The 21,980-nt window shown below is 56.3% G+C and overlaps 2 protein-coding genes across 7 annotated transcripts; one reads left to right on the top strand and one right to left on the bottom strand.

The window, feature by feature from the left end:
• Positions 1-7,410: 7,410 nt before the first annotated feature.
• On the top strand, positions 7,411-19,407 carry Npbwr2 (neuropeptides B and W receptor 2). Its single transcript, XM_004841135.3, has 2 exons — positions 7,411-7,664; positions 8,079-19,407. The coding sequence occupies exon 2, from the start codon at positions 8,131-8,133 to the stop codon at positions 9,139-9,141; it is 1,011 nt and encodes a 336-aa protein (XP_004841192.1). The 5' UTR covers positions 7,411-7,664; positions 8,079-8,130; the 3' UTR covers positions 9,142-19,407.
• Oprl1 (opioid related nociceptin receptor 1) lies at positions 12,507-20,207 on the bottom strand. 6 transcript variants are annotated; one of them, XM_004841133.3, is made up of 4 exons: positions 18,501-20,207; positions 17,697-17,935; positions 14,877-15,232; positions 12,507-14,798 (listed from the first exon to the last, which is right to left on the bottom strand). In XM_004841133.3, the coding sequence occupies exons 1-4, from the start codon at positions 19,053-19,055 to the stop codon at positions 14,275-14,277; spliced, it is 1,674 nt and encodes a 557-aa protein (XP_004841190.2). In that variant the 5' UTR covers positions 19,056-20,207; the 3' UTR covers positions 12,507-14,274. The 6 variants fall into 6 exon arrangements, with proteins under 6 accessions (XP_004841190.2, XP_004841188.1, XP_004841189.1 ...); XM_004841131.3 differs by having other exon boundaries at positions 17,697-17,959; positions 18,501-18,687; XM_004841132.4 differs by lacking the exon at positions 18,501-20,207 and adding an exon at positions 17,431-17,552 and having other exon boundaries at positions 17,697-17,958.
• Between the last annotated feature and the right edge of the window lie 1,773 nt (positions 20,208-21,980).

Genomic DNA, 21,980 nt, shown 5'->3' on the forward strand with positions numbered 1-21,980 from the left:
GACCTGAGCTGTTGTAGTCAGGGTTTGCAAGGGATTTAACACAGGACATATAATTTATAGGATTATTTTATAACATTCACCCAAAAAAGTCAAATGCAGAGGAGTGCAAGAGAACTGTCCACACACTAGAGACCCAAAGAATCCAGCTGATCCTATAGCAACGTCCCACACAAGTCCAGCCAGAGGCTTAGAGCCCACAGCAATGTCTTATGCAACTCCATATCAAGGACCTGCACCAGGAAGGCCCAAAGACCAGTGGTGGGAGCTAGAAATCCTGCACCAGCAGAGTAAAGGACCTGTGACACCAGGCTGAGGGATCTGCACTGGAGCCAGGAAGCAATGCTCAAGTCAAAGACCAGAGCTCCCCTGACAAGAACAGCAGCCATCCCCAGTGACAGCGAGGACTCGAGCTCCTCCTCTGACAAGAACAGCCAAGTTTGCATCAGGAAAACCAGTCACAGCAAACTTCCCTAAGAAAATCAATAGCAAATTATCTTCCTCTTCAGTTCTCTTTTTATGGCTTTGGCAACAATCCTCAGGTGGGTTTTCCACGCCCAAAACCACACTGATTCAGTTCAACTGGGCATTCCAAGTTGACTATTAATCCACCGCATGAGCCTTCACTCATACCTGTCCAGCCCTGTACCTGAGATAAAACCCCCACCCCAGACTCTGGAAGAGAGCCCACCCCTGCATGGCCAAAGGTTCTGGGCCAGGTAGAGGTACAGTTTTCAGTTTGGGGGCTGGGGCTGAGAGAGTCCCCAGCCACAGTGGCCTCTCCTGACCACTGAAAGGTACTAGAAGGATTCCTTCAAGTCAGCCAGGTCCCAGCCCACTGTGGACCTCCAGCAGTGAGCCCCAGAGCCTAGTGCACAGTGGGGACTTTGATGTCTGTTACTTGAACTAGCAGAGGTACATGGAAGCAAAAGGAGGAAGATGGAACCTGGGGCAGTCCCACTAGCAAGAGGCTTGGGTTGAGGCAGGAGCATGGCTGGGGTCCCCTAGGCTGAGGGTGTCTCCCTACTTGGCTTGTACCACAAAATGCCCAGCTCTGTGCAGAAGGTAGGGGTTCTGAGGGAGAGGCCTCAATAGGCAGAAGTCACCGTGCTGCCTCTCCTAGCAGCACTGCTGCTCCACCACAGGCACAGCGCCAATGCAGCACCCCAGGCCCCTCCCAGTGGTGGGACCTGTGGGGTCCTTGGAGTACAGACCCTTTCCACAGCCCCCTCACGGTCTGCCTGAGATTTCTCCACGGAGAAGACTGGGCGGTGAACAGCTCTTCCCATGTTGCCCACCCACAGACCCCCATAAGATCCCTTGACTGGGTTGAGCAGGGGATGGTGTGGGGAGAGGCTCCCCAGGGAAGAGGTTTCCGGGCTCTGAGGCTGGTGGGCATATCCGTGAGACAGGAGAGGGCACATGTTTGACTGGCCTGTGTGGCCCTGAGGTGGGTGTGAAAGTGCTTGGACAAGGCATGAGTGTACGTGTGCAAACATGGCTGTGGCAGCCTAGGCAAAGGGTGGGATGGGGCTGAAACACAACCCGTGTGAATGGCAGGCTGAGATCACAGAGCACAAGTGCACACGTGTGTGCCAGGCCCTGTGCAGTGGGGATCAGGGCAGCAGGCACATGATGCAGGACACGGAACCTGTCCTGGCCACCTCTCCAATGTCATGCTTCCCACCCAATGCCAAACCCCTTCAGGAAGGTCTGGTCCACCCTGCTGGCTGGCCAGCTTTTCTGTGCTCTGATTAACCTGGAGAAGTTCATGCACACACAGTGTACCAATGTGTGACTGTATGGGTGGGTGCACCTGCACTGAGATCTATGTGATCTGAGTGTGTTTAGGCATGTGTGTGTGCACATTCTGGGATCTGTGTCCAAGCGCGTGTGTGCAGGCATTCATGTGTGTATGTGCTGGGATCTATGTACAAGTGTCTGTATTCAAACATGGGTATGTGCTGGGATCTGTGCACAGGCATGTGTCTGCACATGTTCTGAGATCTATGTACAGGCATGTGTGTCCAGGCATGTGTGGGCACTGTGTGCAGGCATATGTATTCAAGTGTGTGTGCTAAGATCTGTATCCAGGTATTATGGTTTAGTTCTAAAATGTCCACCCAGGGGCCGAGGATTTAGCTCAGTGGTTCTGCCGCCTGTCTCACAAGCGCAAGGACCTGAGTTCGATCTCTGGCACCAAAATAAATACATAAATAATAAATAAAGAAATCGTCCACCCAAGATTCTCATGAACTCAGAGGCAGGGATTTGGGAAGGTGACTAGATGATGGGGGTGTGATACTCATCAGTGAATTTGTCCACTAAAAAGTTCAGTGGCTGAGTGGGCTGTTAAGAGGTGGGGCCTGGTTGGAAGAGGTGGGTCACTGGGGCACAATCTGGAAGGGTCTATTTCCCTCCCCAGCTCCTCTCTTCCCTCTCTGCTCCCTAGATACCATGATGTGAGCAGCTTTCCACGACCAGACCTTTCTACCATGCCATTTCTGCATTTGAGCCAGCCAACCATGGACTGACTCTTCTGAAACTGTGAGCCAAAATAAATCTTTCCTCCTTTCAGTTGTGTGTTGGATATTTTGTTTCAGTGATGAAAAAGCGACTAACACAGCAGGCATGTGTGTACACATGTGCGTTTCCCAGGACCTGTCCACAGGTGTGTGTATGTGTGCTGTGTTCAGGCTACTAGATCAGCCATCCTGGGAGTAGCCAAAACGTCTGCAGCTGGCTCACGGCAGCACGCAGCCTCTAAGCCCAGGTTGGTGCCAGGCAGGTAGAAAGGGGAAGAAATGGGCAAAGCCAAGAGCTCTCTAATTCCCAGATGGGCCATCATGCCAGACTTTCTGGCTGCCAGCCCATGTCTGTTCTGCCAACCCTGGGCGCTCCAGTACAGGAGGATCCAGGAGATGGGGCCATCTCCCTCAGGCTCTGTCCTCCAGCCTTCCCATCCTTGTCTCATCTGCCCACCTATGGACACCCTGGTCCGAGGTCTGCAGGTGTGGCCAGCGGACGATCCAAGAGCAATGCCCACACAACCCAGGCCCAGAAACCAGCCAATTATGGGCATGGTCCCCATGGGGAGAGATAACCGCTGCCCCCTGAAAAGCCACAAGTCAGCAGGGGCCTCTAAGGGAGTGACAGCCAGAGCATGAACTGCCTTGCCTATTCAAGGCTCAGTCACAGGAATCCAAGGACTGGGGAGAATACCAGGCTCACGGACATTCTCTGGCCCTTCTCAGGGTCTTGGGGTGCCGACACTGAGGCACTGCTGGAAGGTGTCCCATACGATGATGTGCTGAGGGGACCCCTCCCACTGGATTAAGATACCTACACACTCCATGCTCACCTTGCCTTTGCTGCCCAAGGGACCACAACTGCCCCAAGCTGGGGACAGGATGAGACCCCTCCTTAGCCCTCTCCTGACCAGAGAGGACTCTACATCTCCAGCCATGTGCCCTTAGACCCCCAGGAACATGTCCAAGGCCTTACACAGTGACCCCTTCTCAGTGAAGCCCTCTAGGATTGAACACTCTTTGGGAGGTGAGAACACTGCAGGCAGGCTTCAGGCAAAAACCTGGCCCATGCCCAGGCCTGTTGTGAGCTGAGGCGGCTCCTACTAGTGTGGGGGAAGCAGCCCACCCTTGGGGAAGAGTGCCCTTTGGGGCCTTCTGTGCTCACTCCCAGGCCCTACTTCTTAACAGCTCTTCTGCCTGGATGAGGACTTTAGGGGGAGTGAAGTTGCAGGGAGCAGCACTGAGATAGGCCTAGGCCCTGGGGGAGCAATTGGCTTCTTCCTGTTTGTGTTCAGCTCAAAGCTGGAGCAGCCAGGTTCCCTAAGCTGGGACTTGCCACCTACGTGTGTCTGCAGAGCATGAGGGGCAGGCAGTCAACAGCTTTACCCACCCTCAGCCTCACCACAGGAGCCCCAGAAGCCAGGGGGAGGTATCAAGGCCCAGCCCCCAAATCCTGCCTTCCTCCTAAAGCACATGGTCAAGCTTAGTGCTGCTGGAGGCCACAGGATTCAGGAACCAGGGCTTCCTGTCCCCCACAGCCTCTGCCGGAGGTCCCTGCAAGGCCTCTGCCCCACCCTGCCCAGGCCCCGATTCCCTACTCCTCCCGGACAGCAAACCTGGATGAAAGACCTGGCAGGCAGCCTCTCCCTCCCCCAAGAGCTCTGGCCCCTACTTGAACAGCCCTCCTCATCTGCTTCAGGCAAGGGCACGGCCAAGCCCACTCCCATATCACCTTCCACTAGCATCCGTGTGCCTGTCCTCCCCACCCTGAGGGTAGGAACTTTCTCTTCTGTTCTCTGCTGGGGGCAGTGAGTGTGCCCAGAGGGAAGCTCCTCTCCTTAGGCCTGGCCCCTGACACCAAAAGGAGTCCCAGCTTTGCCTGCCTCCCAACAGCTGGATGCTGGCTGGATGGGGAAGACAAGGGCTGCCAGAAGTACCCTACTGCTGTAGGGGGACAGTCCCGAATCTGTGGTCAGCATCAGCCCCTCCCAGGGCACAAACAGCTACTCTCCTGCCTGCCTGAGGAGAACGTGTCCCCATTGTCCATCCCGGGGAAGCTAGCTGGAGTCGCTTGTCTCCTCCCTGGGAGCAAAGCCTCAAATCAGTTACCTCCTGGTCCTCATAGCCTGGCCCCACAGGTTGGAGCCACAGCCCTCCTGAGGAGCTGGGGTACAGAAGCCGGACAGACTGACGTAGACTCCCATCTGCTGGGCAGATTTGTCCCCTCCATCCCTCAGGGTTCCCCTGGATGGAACCAAGATGGGCAACATGTACACATGTATATGGATGTGCCTACATGTCTGCTCTGTGTACGTGTGTGCACATGTCTGCCTGTGCGAAGACCTGAATCACAGCTCACTCAGTGGCAGGCAGAGGGTGACTGCCACACCTGCATGGAATGACAGTAAAAATAAGGCCCATAGAGCTTGCCCGTCTCTAGATTGGCTGTCCCGGTATTCTCCCCATCCTTGTCCCTTGTCCTGGGGCACAATGTGGCTGGGCACAAATGCAGGGCTGCTTTGCCCCCTGGGCCCTGCAAGAACCTCTCGAAGCAGCTGCCCTCAAGACCCAAGTGCACAGCACTCGACCCACATTCCCACTCCTGTGCCCACAGCCTAGACACACCTAGGCCTCACCACTGTACCCCACAGAGCTGCCCCTGGATCCCTCCCCGCCTGGCCTCTCCCCACATCCCAAAGGGCTGTCTTGAAAAGGTCAATTCATTTCTGAAAATGGAAATCCTCTCACAGAATGAAGCTCTCGGCATCTGGGACAAAGCCCAGCCCATGGACAGAACAAAGCTGCTCACAGCCTGAGGCTGATGGGCATCAGCAGGCCACTTCTGGAGAGGCAGGGTGGTGCCTGCGAATCCCACACACAGCCTCATGCCAGGACAACCCAGCACCTACAGCCTCCTGGAAGCCCTGAAGCCTAAGGGCCTATGAGCTTATCACCCCCTCCAGCTCCCTCTCATCTCCCTGTGCCCTGCAGCCCCTCCTACTCCTCCTTCCTCCCCTCCCCCCTTGTCATTACCCCTGCCCCTCCATGGTCCCCCACCTCAGAAGACAAGCTAGGTGTAGAACCAGACCAGGCTCAGCAGGCAGAGATAGGGTTTGGGATGGGCTCAGGCTGAGCCAAATGCTGGGTGAGAAGGGCACTCCAGACTCAGGGTTTGCCTTAGAGGGAGTCAGGGGCATGGTACGGAGCCCCAGGGGAGCTCTGTGCTTGCTCTGAGGACAGCTGTCTGATGTAGGTAGCTCCCCTCCTGGGGGTCAAGGGGAGACTCACCTGCACAACCATCTGGAGAAAGCTGGGGGTGTCATATGGTGGCTGCAGAGCCAAGCAAGGAGCAGGAGGTACAGACGCCCACCCATGCTGCCACTAAAAACAACATGAGGCAGTGGTCCACCTTCCTGTGGCCAGACTCACAGGGAGGAGGCCCTGGCACATGCCCAGGGAGGGCCTCTGAACATAGCCGCACTCGTGCACAGCAACTGGGTGGCAGGGGTCTGGCCACCTCCAACGTGCAGGTGCCCAGTGCTGAGGCTGGGGTCGGTTGTCCAGCCCATACCCTTGCCATACCTGGACCCCACAGGGTCACCATTCACAGGCCTAACCCTCTCTCTGTCCTGTCTCTTGTTTCCAGGAGCTGTGAACTGACCTAGCACCTACACCCCATCCCACAAACACCCCAAACTATGACATTCAGCGCAATGCAGCACTTCCTCATGGTTGCTGCCTACCGTCCCTGACTGTGTGGGGCCTCAGTCCCCTCCTAGGTAAGAAGCTCCCTCTGGGCACAAACACAGACCCCACCCCGGTCACTTCATGGCAGAGTCCAGGGGGAGGCTGGGAAGCCACTCAGCATCCCTGGACACAGCCTTGGGCTTGACAGCCTCTGGGCACTCAGGGCAACTTACAAGGCTCCTGCCCTGACCCAGGCTTGGGACATAGGGGCCAAGAGGCTTGACAGAGCAGTTCAGGAGAGGAACAAACCTGCTGGTATAGGGTGACAGCCTCGGAACCCAGAAGGCAATGGGCATAACTTTCATGGGCACCCCCACCTCCTAGAGTGAAAACATCCTCCAGACACCATATCCACGACAGCAACTGCCCTGAGATGTTCTGGCCATACATCCCTAACTGCCCGCAAAGAATAGCCAGAGCCAACCCTGCCCAGAAATTGGGGCTGAAGAAGCCAGGGGAGGAAAAAGTGGGGAGTAGAGAGGGATGTGAAGATCAGCCCAGAGCAGAGTGTAGCTCTGACCACTCAGCAATCTGTCTGAGCAGGGACAGTGTACTCAGGGCAGGGACAGGAGTCCACATAGGAGTAAACTGCCCTTCTCCATGGCCTCCCATGGCGCGCTTAGCTTTTGCGCATGTCTGTGTTCCTCTTTTAGCAAAAGACAGAGCTCGGTTGTCTGTGGCCAGCGAGCTCTGTTTCCATATGTAGATGTACAGTCCCCCAGGTCCCGTGTCCTGCCAAGGACACACACAGAGGCCTCAGACAGGTGCAGAGTCACCCACAGAAACCCCCATGCGGGCAGACACAGGCACACATGCGCATGCACTGACAGGCACATACCATGCACACACACATGGGTCAGCCGCAGATACCCATGTGCACAGACAAGGGCGCCCAGGTGCACATAACCCATGGGCAGACCCCACAGCATGCAGATGCTGCACAGACAAGGGTGCCCAGGTGCACATAACCCATGGGCAGACCCCACAAGATGCAGACGCTGCGCAGACATGCACATGTGCCTCAGCTGCCTACTGGCAAGTTGCTGGATAAGTGGGTGCCAAGGAGACCCTGGGATGGGCCAATGGCAGGCGCTGCAGTGCTGTGAGGGAGCCCGACGGTGCCACGTCAGCAAGTGGGAGCCGCCTGCCTGCCTGCCTGCTGCCTGCCTGCCTCTGACGAGCAAGCACATCAGCACTGCCACAGGGTCGGGAACCTGGCTGGAAGCTGGCTGGGGCTGAGGCATCTGCCATCAGGGCAGGTCCTGAAAGCCCCCTCGCATCAGCGAGGACTAGCTTGCAGCCCCACTGGGCATCTGTCAGTTGAGTCTGCACCTCCACTCCCACGTCTGCCTGCATTCTGCCACCGACTTGTAGCCACAAGTCTCCAGACAGGTCAGTGACAGGAGCAGCGGGGCAGGCGGGGCTGCAGTGGCACTAGGGGGGCTCCCGGACACTGCAGGTGGGCGCTTCAGACTCTGCAAAGGTAGAGATGCGCCTGGGAGGTGTGTTTGGAGGGGAGGCAGCCTAGATCTGGCTTTGTGTAACAGGGACAGGAGGGTGGGGCTTCCCAGGAGGCGGGCTCAGCCGCCCTCCAAGGAGGGGTCTTGGGAAGGGAGATTATCTGCCCCAATTCCTGCTGTCCAAGCATGTCAACTCCCGAGCCATCACCGGACAGGGCTGCCACGGGGCACTCTCTTGCCCCGGCACTGAAGTGGACAGAGTCACCCTACATGTCGCTGGCCTGGCAGGGTGGCCGAAGCTCCTCCAGCAGCCAGGTCACAGTGCTTCTGGTTGCTTCCTTCCCAGAATCCAGCCCAAGGAAATCCCTGCCCAGACACGCACCTCCAAGCCCCACACAATGCAGGCTGCTGCATGCACAAAGCCGCCTGAGACCAGAAGCACCTCCTTCCTCACCTCCATGAATGGCAGCCGCTCCCAGGAAGGCAGCACTGAGCCCAACACCACCTCCACCGAGCCGCTGTCAGCTCTCTACGTGCTCCTGCCGGCTGTGTACTCTGTGCTCTGCGCCGTGGGGCTGACTGGGAACACGGCTGTCATTTATGTGATCCTGAGGGCCCCCAAGATGAGGACAGTGACCAACGTGTTTGTCCTGAACCTGGCTGTGGCTGACGGGCTCTCCATCCTGGTGCTGCCAGCCAACATTGCAGAGCACCTGCTGCAGCGCTGGCCCTTCGGGGAGCCTCTCTGCAAGCTGGTGCTGGCCATCGACCACTACAACATCTTCTCCAGCGTCTACTTCCTGGCTGTGATGAGCGTGGACCGCTACCTAGTGGTGCTGGCCACCGTGCGGTCCCGCCGTGTGCCCCGGCGCACCCAGCGGGGAGCAAAGGTTGCTAGCCTGTGTGTCTGGCTGGGCGTCACCATCATGGTTCTGCCCTTCTTCTCCTTTGCTCGTGTCTACAGCAACGAGCTGCAGGTGCCCACCTGTGGGCTGAGCTTCCCCCAGCCAGAGAGGGCCTGGTTCCAGGCCAGCCGCATCTACACACTGGTACTGGGCTTTGCACTGCCTGTGTGCACTATCTGTGTGCTCTACATGGACCTCCTGCGCCGGCTGAGGGCCATGCAGCTCCACTCAGGCGCCAAAGCCCTAGGCAAGGCCAAGAGGAAGGTGACAGTCCTGGTCCTCACCGTGCTGGCTGTGTGCCTCCTCTGCTGGACGCCCTTCCACCTGGCTTCTGTGGTGGCCCTGACCACAGACATGCCCCAGACATCCCTTGTCATTGGCATCTCCTATACCATCACCAGCCTCAGCTATGCCAACTCGTGTCTCAACCCCTTCCTGTATGCCTTCCTGGACGACAGCTTCCAAAAGAATTTCCGCACCATGTTTCTGTGCCAAGGGCCCTGAGAACCACCAGCCACTCCTCCCAGGTCAGGGGACGTCCTGCCTGTTTACAGCACACCACACCCCTATGTTCCCCACAGGCACAGACCCTGCAAAGGGCCGCCACCAAGAAGGACCAGTGTAGTGTGGTCCTGTCCTTGTCTCTGCTTCCTGGACAACTGCAAGGACTCAGATCCTGGTAGCAGGCACCTTGAATCTGGTCACCCAAAGAGGATGGACGGACAGATGGCCCCCCAGAACCCTTCCATCTCCTCTCTGGAACCCAGGCTTCCTGATAACAGAGGCCTAGAAGGGAAGGGACCCAAGCTGTAAGCTTGTCCTGGAGCTGGTGCTGTGCTCCACAGTGGGAGCCCCTGGGCTCCTTCAGACAGGACAGGGAGGTGACAAAGGTGTAGGTACCACGGAGCGCAAAGCCAAGTGTTTCTGATGAGGCTGAGGACATGGGTATCAAATGAAGCCACAAAATGCATCAACGGCCTGAAACCCAATGACAGCTCACCAGGGGACCCATCCCCTTGTACCCCACCCCCTCAGCCGTGGCCCCTTCATATCCTGATGTAGGACACAGGGCCCTTCTGCCAGAGCCCTCAGCCCCATCCCCTAAGGGCCGGCTGACCCTTGGAGGACCTGGCATCTGAAGTCCTCTCCGTCTTGATTGGGCCTGGGAGCTGGACTCAGCCAGCAGAAGCTGGAACTGTGGGGAAGCACAGGCTGCTCAGAAACCACTGCCACCTGGCGGGCCTAGGCCTGGCTGCCAGCTATTCTACACCTACCATGTCTCTCTGGCCTCACCCAATGGCAAAGTCACCACGTGGATTTCAGACCTGGGGCCCTGATATGTAGGCCCAGCATTCATCACCCCTGGGCGCTCAGGGCATGTGCCCCTGCCCCCACTCCAAGCCTCCTGGGCAACTAGGCCTTTGCCTGAATTCAGAACAGCACCAGCCCCCTGCCCACTGTCCCCTGCATACCTCCAACTCCAAACAACCCAGATGTTGCCTCTGCCCAGCATCTTCCTTGTTCCTACACTGTATTAGATGCCTATTGCTGTATGACAGGTTTCTACAAAACTTAAGAACTACAAAATAATAAATGTTTTAGATGCTGAGAGCCGGGAGCCTGGAAGAGGCTTGTCTGGGTCTCCCCTGAGATTTCAGTAAGGACACTGGCGAGGCCAGGTCCTCTCATGGCCGCACAGGGACTGCGGATCAACTCCAAGCAGGCCGACTGTCAGGGATGTCACTGTACAGGGCTGCCGTGGGGCTGCATGAGTGTCCTCTCGGTGTGGTGCTGCTGACCCAGGGCAGGGATCAGAAACAGCCAGGCCTCTCCCCACCCCTTGCTGCCTCCCCATTGCTGACCCCAGCCCACACTGAGGGGGATGTTCGTACTTTCAAATCATCACCCAGACGCACAGCTCTGCAGGAAGAACAAGGCACCCAGGGTCTGTTCCTTCCTGCAGTGCAGTCACACCTCCCAAACAGCCTAATTACCAGTCCACACACTGTTCCTGTACACGCCAGCTCCTTCAGGATGAGAGCTGGGGCTTGCCACTGCCTCGTGGCAGAGCCAGGTGCATGGCGTAAGAATGCGCGAGGGTGAGAAGAACAGCAGGCAGGGACACCGAGGAGTGTGCCAGGCTTGGAGGCTAACGTGCCCTTGGGCTGGGCCGGGCCCCACTCTGCCCCGTTTGCCCTCACCATCTCCACAGCAAAGCAGGTGCACACGAGGTTTCCTCTACAAACTCCAAGTCCTTGATTCCTTCAGGACGCTTCTGCCCCATCCATGACCTCCCGGCCCCTCTGCAGCTCCCTGGAGCACCACAGGGGACTGAGACCGGCAGGCCAGGCCCAGAACAACAGAGGACAGAGACAGAGGTACTTACTTCTTGGCAGGGTCCTGCATTGTGAGCTCCTGGCATCAGGGAGGGGCCACCCTGAGAAGCTTACCCTGACAAGTCCCCATGTTCTGGCTCCTGGCTCCCTTTCAGTACCCAAATTTCACTCCCATAGCAACCACAGCCCCTTGTGGGGGAACCTCAGCTGAGCCTGATGTGTGGCCACAGCGCCCCCTGGTGGGAAGATTCCAAAGCAGCCCTGAACCAGACTTGCCTGAGGTCCAGCGGGTCTTCACCAGCACCACTCCAGACCCGGGCCTCCCCCGACCCGTGAAGACGGCTCTACAGTCCTCTGCACAGGGAAGGAAATCGAGGCTTAGAGGAGCCAGTCTTGACCAGGCCCAGCAGCGGATGAGGCGGAGATGTAGGCAGGGGTGCCAGGGAGCGAGGGAGGGGCCCCGAAAGGTGGCTGGTCCAGGAGGGCCATGGAGGCACAGCCTCTTCCAATGCCCCTCCCCGGGCGCTGGCCCCAGATGTTTGCCCAAGGCGGAAGGGCCTGCAGCCCAGGGCCACACCACCTCCTGGGTGCCAGGCCACTGTAACTCCCCTAGGCCTGTTCCTCTCAAATTTTTGCTTGATGGTGAATTTTTGTTTTAATAGCAATATGTCTGTTAAGGACTATTTGACCCATGATGGCACTGAGAGGGGGCACTGGGAGGTGAATCTTTGGGAGATGAGTAGGTTGTGAGGTGACAGCCCCATGGAGGGATCAGTGCCCTCATTAAGAGGGTACAAGAGACTCTGGAGCCCCTTTCCATGGAGAACAGAGTGAAAAGACACCCCTCACCAGAACTGGATGGCATAGGCTCCCTACACCGGGGCTCCCAGCCTCCAGAACCATCCAAAATCAACGTTGGTTGTTGGTAAACTGCCAGTCTAAAGTGCCTTTTTATGGCAGCCCAAGTTAATAGTCCATCATTAAAACGTGCATAAAACCAACCACTGGCTAACTGCCCTACCCTGGAAACCTGTCCCCTGACCCAAGCCACACCCTGCCACCCTCTCCCAAAGCCCCTGGGGTACAGTCATCTGCCTGCAGGTCTCCTGAGCTGAACTGGGCTCACACAGGAGCCAAGAGGCAGATCCCTGTGGCACAAGTTGGCCTGACCACCTGTCTCCACGCTTTGCCAAAACTCCACTCAGATCTGTTCATGGAAGGGAAAGTGAACAGGGGCAGGATCTGCAGAGGTGAAATGGATAAAGGGAGCCTTACTGCCCAGGAGGGGCATCCACCAACTCTGGCAGAAAGAGGTGGCACTCAGTTGTGTAGGGAGAAACTGCTAAAGGGAAGGTAGTGCCCCCTGCAGCATGAACTAGCTTCCTTCTCACCCTACCTGTATCTTGCAGGAGACTCTCCACCAAGGACAGAGCCAGCCTGTAAGATGTACAGACCAGGCAGGACTCCGTGGCCTGGGCTCTACAGCCCCCTCCCCCAACATGCCAACCCAAAAATTACTTCAGCAGCCAGTCCCCACATGGCCAGGGCCAGTCAGTGAACAAGTGTTTATTATGGCCCTCCTTCCTTACCCCCAGAGATGGGTTCCAGGCTGGCTACATGCATGGGAAATGATACACATCACATGCAGAAATATGTAAAGAGGCATGTTACACCAGCACAAATTCACAAAGCTTTCAACCTTGGCAAGAAGCACTGAACCCAGATGGCTCCTGTCACAGGCATCACAGAGTCCAGCATCCCCGGGAACAAGCCCTGTGGCCAGGGCTCCCCAAGACAGAAGCCTGACCCAGGCCCATGTCTCTTGAGGTCCCGTGACCAAGATTTCAGTGGAAGAATAGTCTTTCCAATGTTGCAGGTATCTCAATAGTTCGTCAGAGGAAGAGCATTTGCAACACTGTATGATTTTCTAGGTGAGCACAGCAGGGAATTCCCAAGGTACAGAGACTCTCCCAATGCCCCCAAAGCACAGACAGTCCTTGCAGCTTGGCTCAAGTCAGCCCTGCCAAACCCCACCCTTCACACCAGCTGGGCGTGTGAAGCCAATCTCTGATTTGGGAGCAAGCTCAGGCCTTACCCAGAGGCTGCTAAGTGCAGCAGGCAGTCACTGGGGGTGTGGAAAGAGTACATCTCAACTGCCACCCTTCCCAAGGTACTAGGCCTCCTTCCAGCTGTATCCAGGCCCCTGCTGGGCCCTGGTTTCAAGCAGAGCAGAGACTGTGAGGGAGAGGCTCTGGGAGGTCATGGGACCCTCTGGACAGAGCATGTTCCCCTACCCTGCCCTGAACAAGCAGTCAGGATCAGGCACACAGAGCCTCTGATTTGTGAGCAACAGAGCAGCCCATGGAAGTCACCTGGGACCTTCCTCCTCAGCCACCTCTGCTTCCCAAGAAGCAGAGCTCGCTGCATGGTCTATGCATGATAGTTCGCACTTCTGGAGACCACAGGTTCCAAGAGCCAGGCCTCCTGTGGGCTCCTGAAGGGAAGCAGAAGTCAGGCCTAGGGCCAAGCCAAGGTCAGGCAAAGCAAGCAACAACTGGGTGGCAGGTCCACATCCATAGGCTGCACTATGCAGCAGGAAGAGAACCTTCAGAAAGCACTGGGCTCAGGACCCACCTGAGGCCTCAGCTGGGGACTGATAACCCTACTAGGGTAACCCTGGCTGCACAGATAAAGTCAGAATAGGCAGGTGCTCTAGGGGACAGCTCCAGGCTCAGGGACAGTGCCACACCAAAGAAATGCTACCCACTTTGTTCCTGGACAGTGCCAAGCCTGTCTGGCTGACCTAAGGAAACATGCAAAGCTGAGGGCAGCTGGAGCCCTGCCATGTAGACTGCATGCAGCAGAGTGTACACACAGCTTTAGGGCTGTTCCACCTCTGGCAGGAGCCACTGAGAGCACACAGATCAGCTGGCTGAGCCAGAAGGTGGGGAAATCATGTGAAGCAGTGTGAACGCAGGCCCCAGGCAGATGCATCCACAGAGTTCACCAAGACTGCAATGGTACTTCCAGGCAGTGTCCTTGCATCCTCTGGTCCTGATCCAGGAGGCCAGCTTTAGTCCAACAGAGGACACGCAGGCAGCCCTAATGCTTTGACTTGTCCCATGATGTCACCAGGTCCTCCCCTGGGGCCAAGCATCCCTGGGCCAAAGGGAAAGCTGCTCAAGGCTTCAGAAGCTGAGGCTCGGGTGTCATTCTAAAGAGCAGTGACCTGCGTGAGCTCCGTGTTCGGAGTAGATGGGCTCTGAGGGCTGACAGGCACCATGGGCAGGTCCACGCCTAGTCATGCGGGCCGTGGTACTGTCTCAGAGGTCTTGCAGCCAAGGGCCACATCCTTGGCAATGCTGCGCACACGGTCAGACACCTGCATCTCCTGGTGCAGGGCGGATGTGCAACAGAACTTTCGGAAGCAGGCCTTGAAGTTCTCATCCAGGAAGGCATAGAGGATGGGGTTGAGACAGCTGTTGACATAGCCGAGGGCTGTGCAGAAGCGCAACATAGCCACGGTGGTCTCACTACCCGGCTGAACACCCAGGCCTTGGACCAGGACAAAGACCTGCACAGGTGTCCAGCAGCCCACAAACACAGCCACCACCACCAGCACCAGCCGTGTGATGCGCCGAAGGTTCCGGTCCTTCTCTCGGGAGCCTGAGAGCAGGCGGACACCACGGAGCCGCCGGATCATGAGGCTATAGCAGACAGAGATGATAAGGACAGGGATGATGAAGGAGAAGATGAAGATGCAGACAGCAAACACAGGACCCCAGTAGTCCTGGGGGGATGGGATCTCCACCAGACACTCGATCTCTGCAGAGAGAGAAACAGGGTCAGGGGGGCCACTGGGAGCCATTGAGCCTGGTAGAAGGAGGAGCCCACCCCACTGACCTTCATCTTCCACCTGTGCAGAGCCCATGATGGCAACTGGAACACCAACCACAGAGGCCAGGGCCCAGATGCCCACATTGACAGCCTGGGCTTTGCTGGATGTCCGGATGTCAAGAGCACGGATCGGGTGGCAGATGGCCACATAGCGGTCCACACTCATGGCAGTCAGCGTGAAGGTGCTGGTGAACATGTTGTAATAGTCGATTGCAATGACTGTCTTGCACAGGGCATTCCCAAATGGCCAGAAACCCAGAAGGATGTCTGTGCCCTGGAAGGGCAGCGTGAGCAGGACCAGGGTATCTGCCAGGGCCAGATTAAAGATGTAAATATTGGTAGCTGTCTTCATCTTTGTGTGCCTGCAGAGAGGACAGAGAGAAGAAAGGTTCCATTTGTCCACTCTGAATGAACAAGCCAGCGAAGGGCAAGAGTCTCATTTTGTTGGCCACCACGGAAGATACCAGCCCTGAGTCCCTCAACAGCAGAGTCCCCAAGGGAGCTTGTTAAATGGCAGCATCCTGGGCCGGGGATTTAGCTCAGTGGTTTCGCTGCCTGCTACGCAAGTGCAAAGACCTGAGTTCGATCGAGTTCGATCCCGAGTACCAAAAAAAAAAAAAAAAAAAAAGCAGCAGCATCCTGGACCCAACCCTAGGCCCACTGAGTAAGTCAAACTGGATGTAGCCCAGGGGCAAAAGTATTTTTTTTTTTTTAGTACTGGGGATTTGCGCTTGTGAGGCAGGCAGGGTAACCACTGAGCTAAATCTCCGCCCTAGGGGCAAAAGTTTTAGCAAACTCCTGAAGTGATCCTCTCACACACAAAAGGGTTCCAAGACTTAAAGACTGGCCTGCTTTGGAAAAGCCGGCCCATGTAGGGTACCGGAGCATGCACTTGACTACTGGGAACAGAGGGGTAGGAATCACGAGAATGAACCTGCCACCCTCAGGTCTCCCTCAAGACATCGCACAGACTCGCCTGCTGGCCTTGTGGTGCTAGAGGCTTCCAACAGCCCCAAGGTCTATAAAAGCTAATCACAGGCCTTTCTACTCCACACTGCGATCTGGGCACAGAGGGGAGCTAATAGGGTCTGACTGCATCCACGGGCCTAGAAAATTACAAGTGGTTAAAAAATATGTACTGGATGAATTAAGGGCCGTAACAGTGGTGAAAGCAGGATCTGAGCATGGCGGTGCAGGTGATGGCTGCGACGATGGGTGACAACCAACACCAAGTGGCGGCAGCCACAGAACCAGAGACGACAAGTTTTTATTTCATTTTTTGAAATAGGGTCTCGCGATGTAGTCCAAGCTGGCCTTGAACTCACAATCGTCCTCCCTCAGCCTTCTGAGTGCTGGGATTACAGTTGTGCCAGTGACAATATTCCACATCAATTTAGTTGCCGTGAAGGCATTTGGGGTTTAGTTCCATCTCTAGAGAAAGATTACGAACAAGCCCAAAAGCCTTCACTGCAACTAAGTAACAGTAATGGCAGTGACAATGGGAGAGAGTTATGCCAATCTCTTCACATGGGTTTTGTCTCATTTGAGATTCATAAATGTGCTATATTGACCCTCACTCTATGAAGGAGGAAACTGAGGCTCAGAGGATCTAAGTACCTTTTAGAGGTTTTTTTGTTTTGCTTTTTGTTTTTTTGAGACAGAGTCTTGCTATGTAGTTCAGGCTGGCTTTGAACTCATTTATGTAGCCCAAGCTGACTTCAAATTCACTGCAACCCTCCTGCCTCAGCCTTCCAAGTACTAGGATTACAGACAGGTGCCACCCACACAGTCTAAGTAGCCTTAGAGTTGGTAAAGAGTGGAGCTCATAACCAGGTGGTTCTGATTTCTGGCAGCCACCAAAGTCCACTGGCTCAAAATATACTGTATGTGGACTCTTGAGCCAGCATGGCCCCAGCAGTTCCTAAGCATCGCTCTCTGGGGAACTGGTGGACAAGATGCCCTTTCTTGTCTGCCCCAGTACAGGAAGTGACTCTGAGAGTTTCAATGCCCCAGCATAGAGGAGAGACACAGGAGTGAGGCACTTGTCATAGCAGGGATGGTCACGGCACATGGCTGGCCTGGCCCCTGCACTTCTGGACCGTGACACGTCCTCCAACCATGAAGGGGCATGCAGGTCAGGGAGCAGTCTCCCTAGGGCCCTTCCCTGGAGGGCAATGCTGGGGAGCACAGCTGCTCCTCCTCCTGCCTTGTCTGACCACACATCGCATACACACGCATAGCTAGACGTATGCTGCCCCACATTCTCTGCCACAGTGCACCCCGTGGTGGCGCTCATGGTACACTCCACAATCATCCCTGTGATGCTCCCACCACTCCCCCAACTCTGTCCCCACCTCCCCAGCTTCCTATCTGAGCACCAGCTCTCATGGGCTCAGCCACAGCTGACTGCCACAGCCAGGGAGCCCTGCAGCCAGAGAGAGGGAGCTTCCGGTCCATCCTAGCACCAGTCAGTCCCTGTGTCTCCTTCTGCCCATCTGAGGAAAGGGGTCACAAGAGCCATCTCCTTGGGGTTACTGTGGGATCCCATGAGGCTACTCACACTGTCAGCTGGCATGGAGCCTGGCTGCAACTTGAACCGGGCTCAAGGTGGTGACGTCTCAGCCCAGGACAGTCAGAGACAGAGTAGATGAGCAACCCAGACCTCAGAACTGACCTTACCCCCTGGACAGGGAAGAAAGGAATCTAATGGGGGAAGCAGGAAATCTCCACTTGTTCAAATCCAACTACAACAGCCCCCTGCCTCAGATTCCCCCTCCACAGCTGTGTGGAACTCACTAGTCGGGGACCTTAGTGGGCTCAGCCTACCTGAGGATGACGTACATGACGAGGCAGTTTCCCAGCAGCCCACCAATGCACACAGCCAGGTAAAGCCCCACGATGGTGACCTTGAGCCCAAGAGGCAGGAAGGCACTGTGGCTGGCATTGAGCAGCAGATGGGGTGGCACGCTGTCGTTGGGGCTCAGAAGGGACAGGTTTCCCTGAAGGTGGCTGCTGTAGAGGACCTCCCAGAATGGGGCAGGGAAGAGAGACTCCATGCTGTAACCCTGCAAAGCCACTCAGTACAGAACCTGAGACAGGCACAGAAACAAGTGACCACAGTACTGGACCATGCTTGCTGAGTCCTCAGAGCATGGCACGGGCAGCCCAGCAGGCACTGGGACCCCCCCACCATGGGCACCTGCAGACACCCAAGCACTCACATGAAGACACAAGCACGCATATACACATGCAGAAACACATACAAACAGGAGAGCAGGTCCAAATGCAGGGATTCATGGAACATAGACACACCTGCACCCCGCTGGACATCTCGTATCACATCTACAGCCTCACGCATGGTCTGTGTGGACACGGTTACACAAGGACACGTATCCACCTGCTGAGACTCAGGGACACAGCTACCCAGTCTCGCAGAAGCAGGGATGCACACACGACACAAAACTGTCCGAAACACCCTCATGCACACCCGTACACAAGCGACAAGCCCAGAAATGCCTGTGGCATAAATGGCTGGGCACAGCTTTCTCCTGCCTCTCCCAGCCCTGCTGAGCAGCCAGCCACACCCGCAGCGGCAGCAAGCCCCCCATCTCCTGTTCCGTAGACCCTCACCTCCAAAATGTCCTTGGGTGGTAGGATTGAGGAGACCCTAACCCTCAGCAGGGAGGGCAGAGAGGCAGCTGCGGCTGGGGCTGGCCGTCCCCGCACAGAGTCGAGATGGAGCTGTGGCGGCAGCTCCGACTCAGCAGATGCCAGACCAGACGCAGCAGCAGCAGGAGCAGCGAGTTCAGCAGCCAAGAGCTCAGGGCGGGGAGGAGGCTGCAGCTCCAGAGCAGGCGGCTGCGCAGGCTGGAGGAGGGGCTCGGGAGGGAGGACCACCCAGCCTGGGCCACCTGGGCCCACACCGAATGAAACACACACAACATCAGGGCACATGTTAAAATATGAACCCAAACACCCCAGACAAAGGCATGCGCGGGCTGGGACACAGGACAGGGATGTCCACAGGCCACAAACACAGAATTGGAGACACAGACCGGAATTCAGACACAGACACATAGGCACAGACTCAGACACAGGACAAGGCTGGGGGAGACGCACACAGAGATGTGCGCACTCAGAGGCAGATGTGGGAGCCCAGTACACATGGACACAGCTTTGGAGCATCTGTGCCGGTCCAGCCTTGGCTGAACTTCCCTGTCCACAGCTGTACCCCTCAGCCAGGCCCCCGTGGAAGCCAAGCCACAGCAAGTAGACAGATGACAGCGCCCTGGCCTAGGCAGCTCTCATCAGGTCAGAGCCTTGTAAACAAGCAGGAGGATGCCTGGGCCCAGGACCCAGTACTGCTGCCATACCTACTTGGTGCTCCTTGTGCCTAGTATGAGCACAAAGCCTCAGAGATATGAATCCACCTAGCAAAAGAGATGGGGGAGGGGCCAGGGATTTAGCTCAGTGGTTCCGATGCCTGCTGTGCAAGCACAAGGACCCGAGTTCAATCCCTGGTGCCAAAAAACAAAAAGAGATGGGGGAGAGCTATACCAAGGGCAGCTCTATAAGGAGGGGCCCCAGAGATGGGCCCTGGCACACACACCAATAAAGGGCTCTTTCAGGTGGACCTCCCTCAGAGGGTACAAGTGCAGTCCCCTGAGATGAAAGATCACAGGTTAAGGCCATGTGGGTGACCCCTGCATGTGGTTCCAGACCCCACCTGGTCATGGTGTTGTTCCTCTTATAGTGGCTGTGACAGAGAGCCAGACCTCCCCCCACCAGCCAGACCCTGCTCCTTCTGCAAGGATGGGGACCTGGTTGCTAGGCAACTGGCTACAGTGTTGCTAGGATACCTATAGAATCAGGAGAGGCTGGAGCAGGCAGATGCCCCAGGACTTAACATCCCAAGCTGTCCCCTAGGACTTGTCTCTGCATCTCCACTGCAGCTAAGACTCAGGGACACATGGATACTCAGGAGACACATTCCTGCAGATACACACAGAGACACCCAGACAGGAAAAGGTTGAACACAGAGATGCAGGTACACATTCAGGGATGCACACGGGCACACACACACACACACACAAACCCATGACAAGGTGTATGAAGGCACATGGGCAGACATAAGAGAGGGCAGGTATGGTAGATTAACTAATGGTTAACTTGGAATGCACAGCTGAACTGAGTCAGCGTGGTTCTGGGTGTGGAAGACCCACCTGAGGATTGTTGCCAATGGCATAAAAAGAAAGTTGGAGGGCCAGAGATTTAGCTCAGTGGTTCTGGCACCTGCCGCATAAGCGCAAGATCCCGAGTTCGATCCCTGGTACCAAAAAAAAAAAAAAAAAAAAAAGGAAAAGGAAAAAAAAGAAAACTGGAGAGGAAAATCATATGCTGTTGATTTTCCTGGAGAAGCTAGCTGTGGCTAGTTTTCCTGATACAAAGTTGGCTGTTCTCTTCATCAGAGGAGCTCAGGTCCTTGCTGTGGGGGATGGCTGCTGTTCTCGTGAGGGGAGCTCTGGTCTTTGCCTTGAGCGTCGCTTCCTGGCTCCAGAGCAGATCCCTCAGCCTGGTGGCACAGGTCCTTCACCCCCCTGGCACAGACTTTCTAGCTTCCACCACTGGCCTTTGTGCCTTCCTGGTGCAGATCCTTGATACGGACTTGCATAGGACACTGCCATGGGATCCAGGCCTTCAGCTGGACTTGTGCGGAACACTGCCGTGGGATCCAGGCCCTTGGCTGGATTCTTCAGGTCTCTAGCAAGTGGACAGATCTCTTGCACTCTTCTGCATTTGACTTCTGCGGTGAATGTTCTCAAATAATCCTATAAATTTTGTGTCCTGTATTAAACCTATTCACTTGCAAACCCTGGCTACAACAGCAGGGATGCCTGTGAGAACAGGCAGACATGGCCCAGGCTCACAGACACCCAGGGACACATGCATGCACACACACACACTGTGGGCAAGCTTGACCCCATGACCTCAGGAGCCTGGGGAGGCCACAACTCTGGAAGCTCTGACTCCTGCAGCCCCTTCGCCAGGCAACTCTGGGGCCCCTGGCCCAGCTCCCCTCGCCTACCTGCTCACTTTACAGCCTAATTTCCTAGTGGTCTTCAGTTGCCTCCCAGCCCAGGTCCCAAACTGGAGGAGAGGATGCTGCAGGCACGGTGAGGATGCGCAGAGCCACAAAGGGAGCCAGTCTGTTCCTCTCACGTGGCTCTGGGCCTGCTCCTCCCTGCCCTCCCTGCACAGGTCCTAGGCCCTAGCCAGCTCCAGTCCTGTCTTTCCCTGCCCCAGCCCCACCCACCCAGCAACTCAGCTACACAGCTGCCAGGTGGGCCTGTGAGCTCTGGGCTGGGCAGATATCCCTGAGAGTGTGTCAGCAGGCCTAGCACACAGACCAGGCGGAGGCAGCTTCTCAGCCCCCCACAGGCACAGTCCCAGATAGAAGGACGGATCATCTGGTCTCCCGGTAGGTGAGTGGCCAGGATGGGATACTAACTCCCATCCCACAAAAGGAGACTGGTAGTGAGAGGAAACAGCGCAGGCTTCTCTTGACCCTTGGCTCCAACTCAGCAAGGGCAGCAGGCCCCTCTAGAAGGGCACAGGTAGAGCCAGAGCCCACAAGGGTCAGCAGGAAAGAGAATGTACCACCAATCCACACATCATGGGCAGGCAAAACAAAATGTGCCAGAACACCAGCAACAGCCCAAGACAGAGCTCACACAAATGAGCACGGAACACACATCCAGACTGTGGCTGACGCTCACAAGGCTGCAGTGGATATCATGGCCATGTGGGCAGCGTGGGTCCCAGAAACAGACTCACACACAGTCAGGGCAAACACCCCTCACTCTCACACCGAGTTCACAGCCTTCGGACCACACAGGCTGACTGGAGTTCTGGCCCTCACCACCTGGGCAGGGATGCTGTCTGCCCGCCCCTCCCCACATACTTCAGCAGCCCTGCCCTTGGCACCAGAGAGCAGGAATCAAAGCAGAGGATGTAGCAGCTCCACATGGGACAGCCACTGGCTGGGGAATTTAGTCACCAAGCCACACGCAGTTAACAAAGCAAAAAAAAATTAACAGTTCTGAGTTTCAT

Source organism: Heterocephalus glaber, unplaced genomic scaffold (assembly GCF_053883595.1).
Source record: "Heterocephalus glaber isolate CG9 unplaced genomic scaffold, H.glaber_assembly_v1.0 deba00001673, whole genome shotgun sequence".
Classification (NCBI taxonomy): Eukaryota; Metazoa; Chordata; class Mammalia; order Rodentia; family Bathyergidae; genus Heterocephalus; species Heterocephalus glaber.

Bases quoted from the DNA above. Each gene is read 5' to 3' on its own strand.
- Oprl1 (XM_004841133.3), bottom strand. From the start codon at position 19,055: ATGCTCCAAAGCTGTGTCCATGTGTACTGGGCTCCCACATCTGCCTCT. The intron at 17,936-18,500 runs GTGAGGGTCTAC...GTGGCTTTGCAG, and splicing joins CACCCAAGGACATTTTGGAG to GGTTACAGCATGGAGTCTCT. The intron at 14,799-14,876 runs GTCAGTGGGGTG...CTCTCTCTGCAG, and splicing joins TGCACAGGTGGAAGATGAAG to AGATCGAGTGTCTGGTGGAG.
- Npbwr2 (XM_004841135.3), top strand. From the start codon at position 8,131: ATGCAGGCTGCTGCATGCACAAAGCCGCCTGAGACCAGAAGCACCTCC.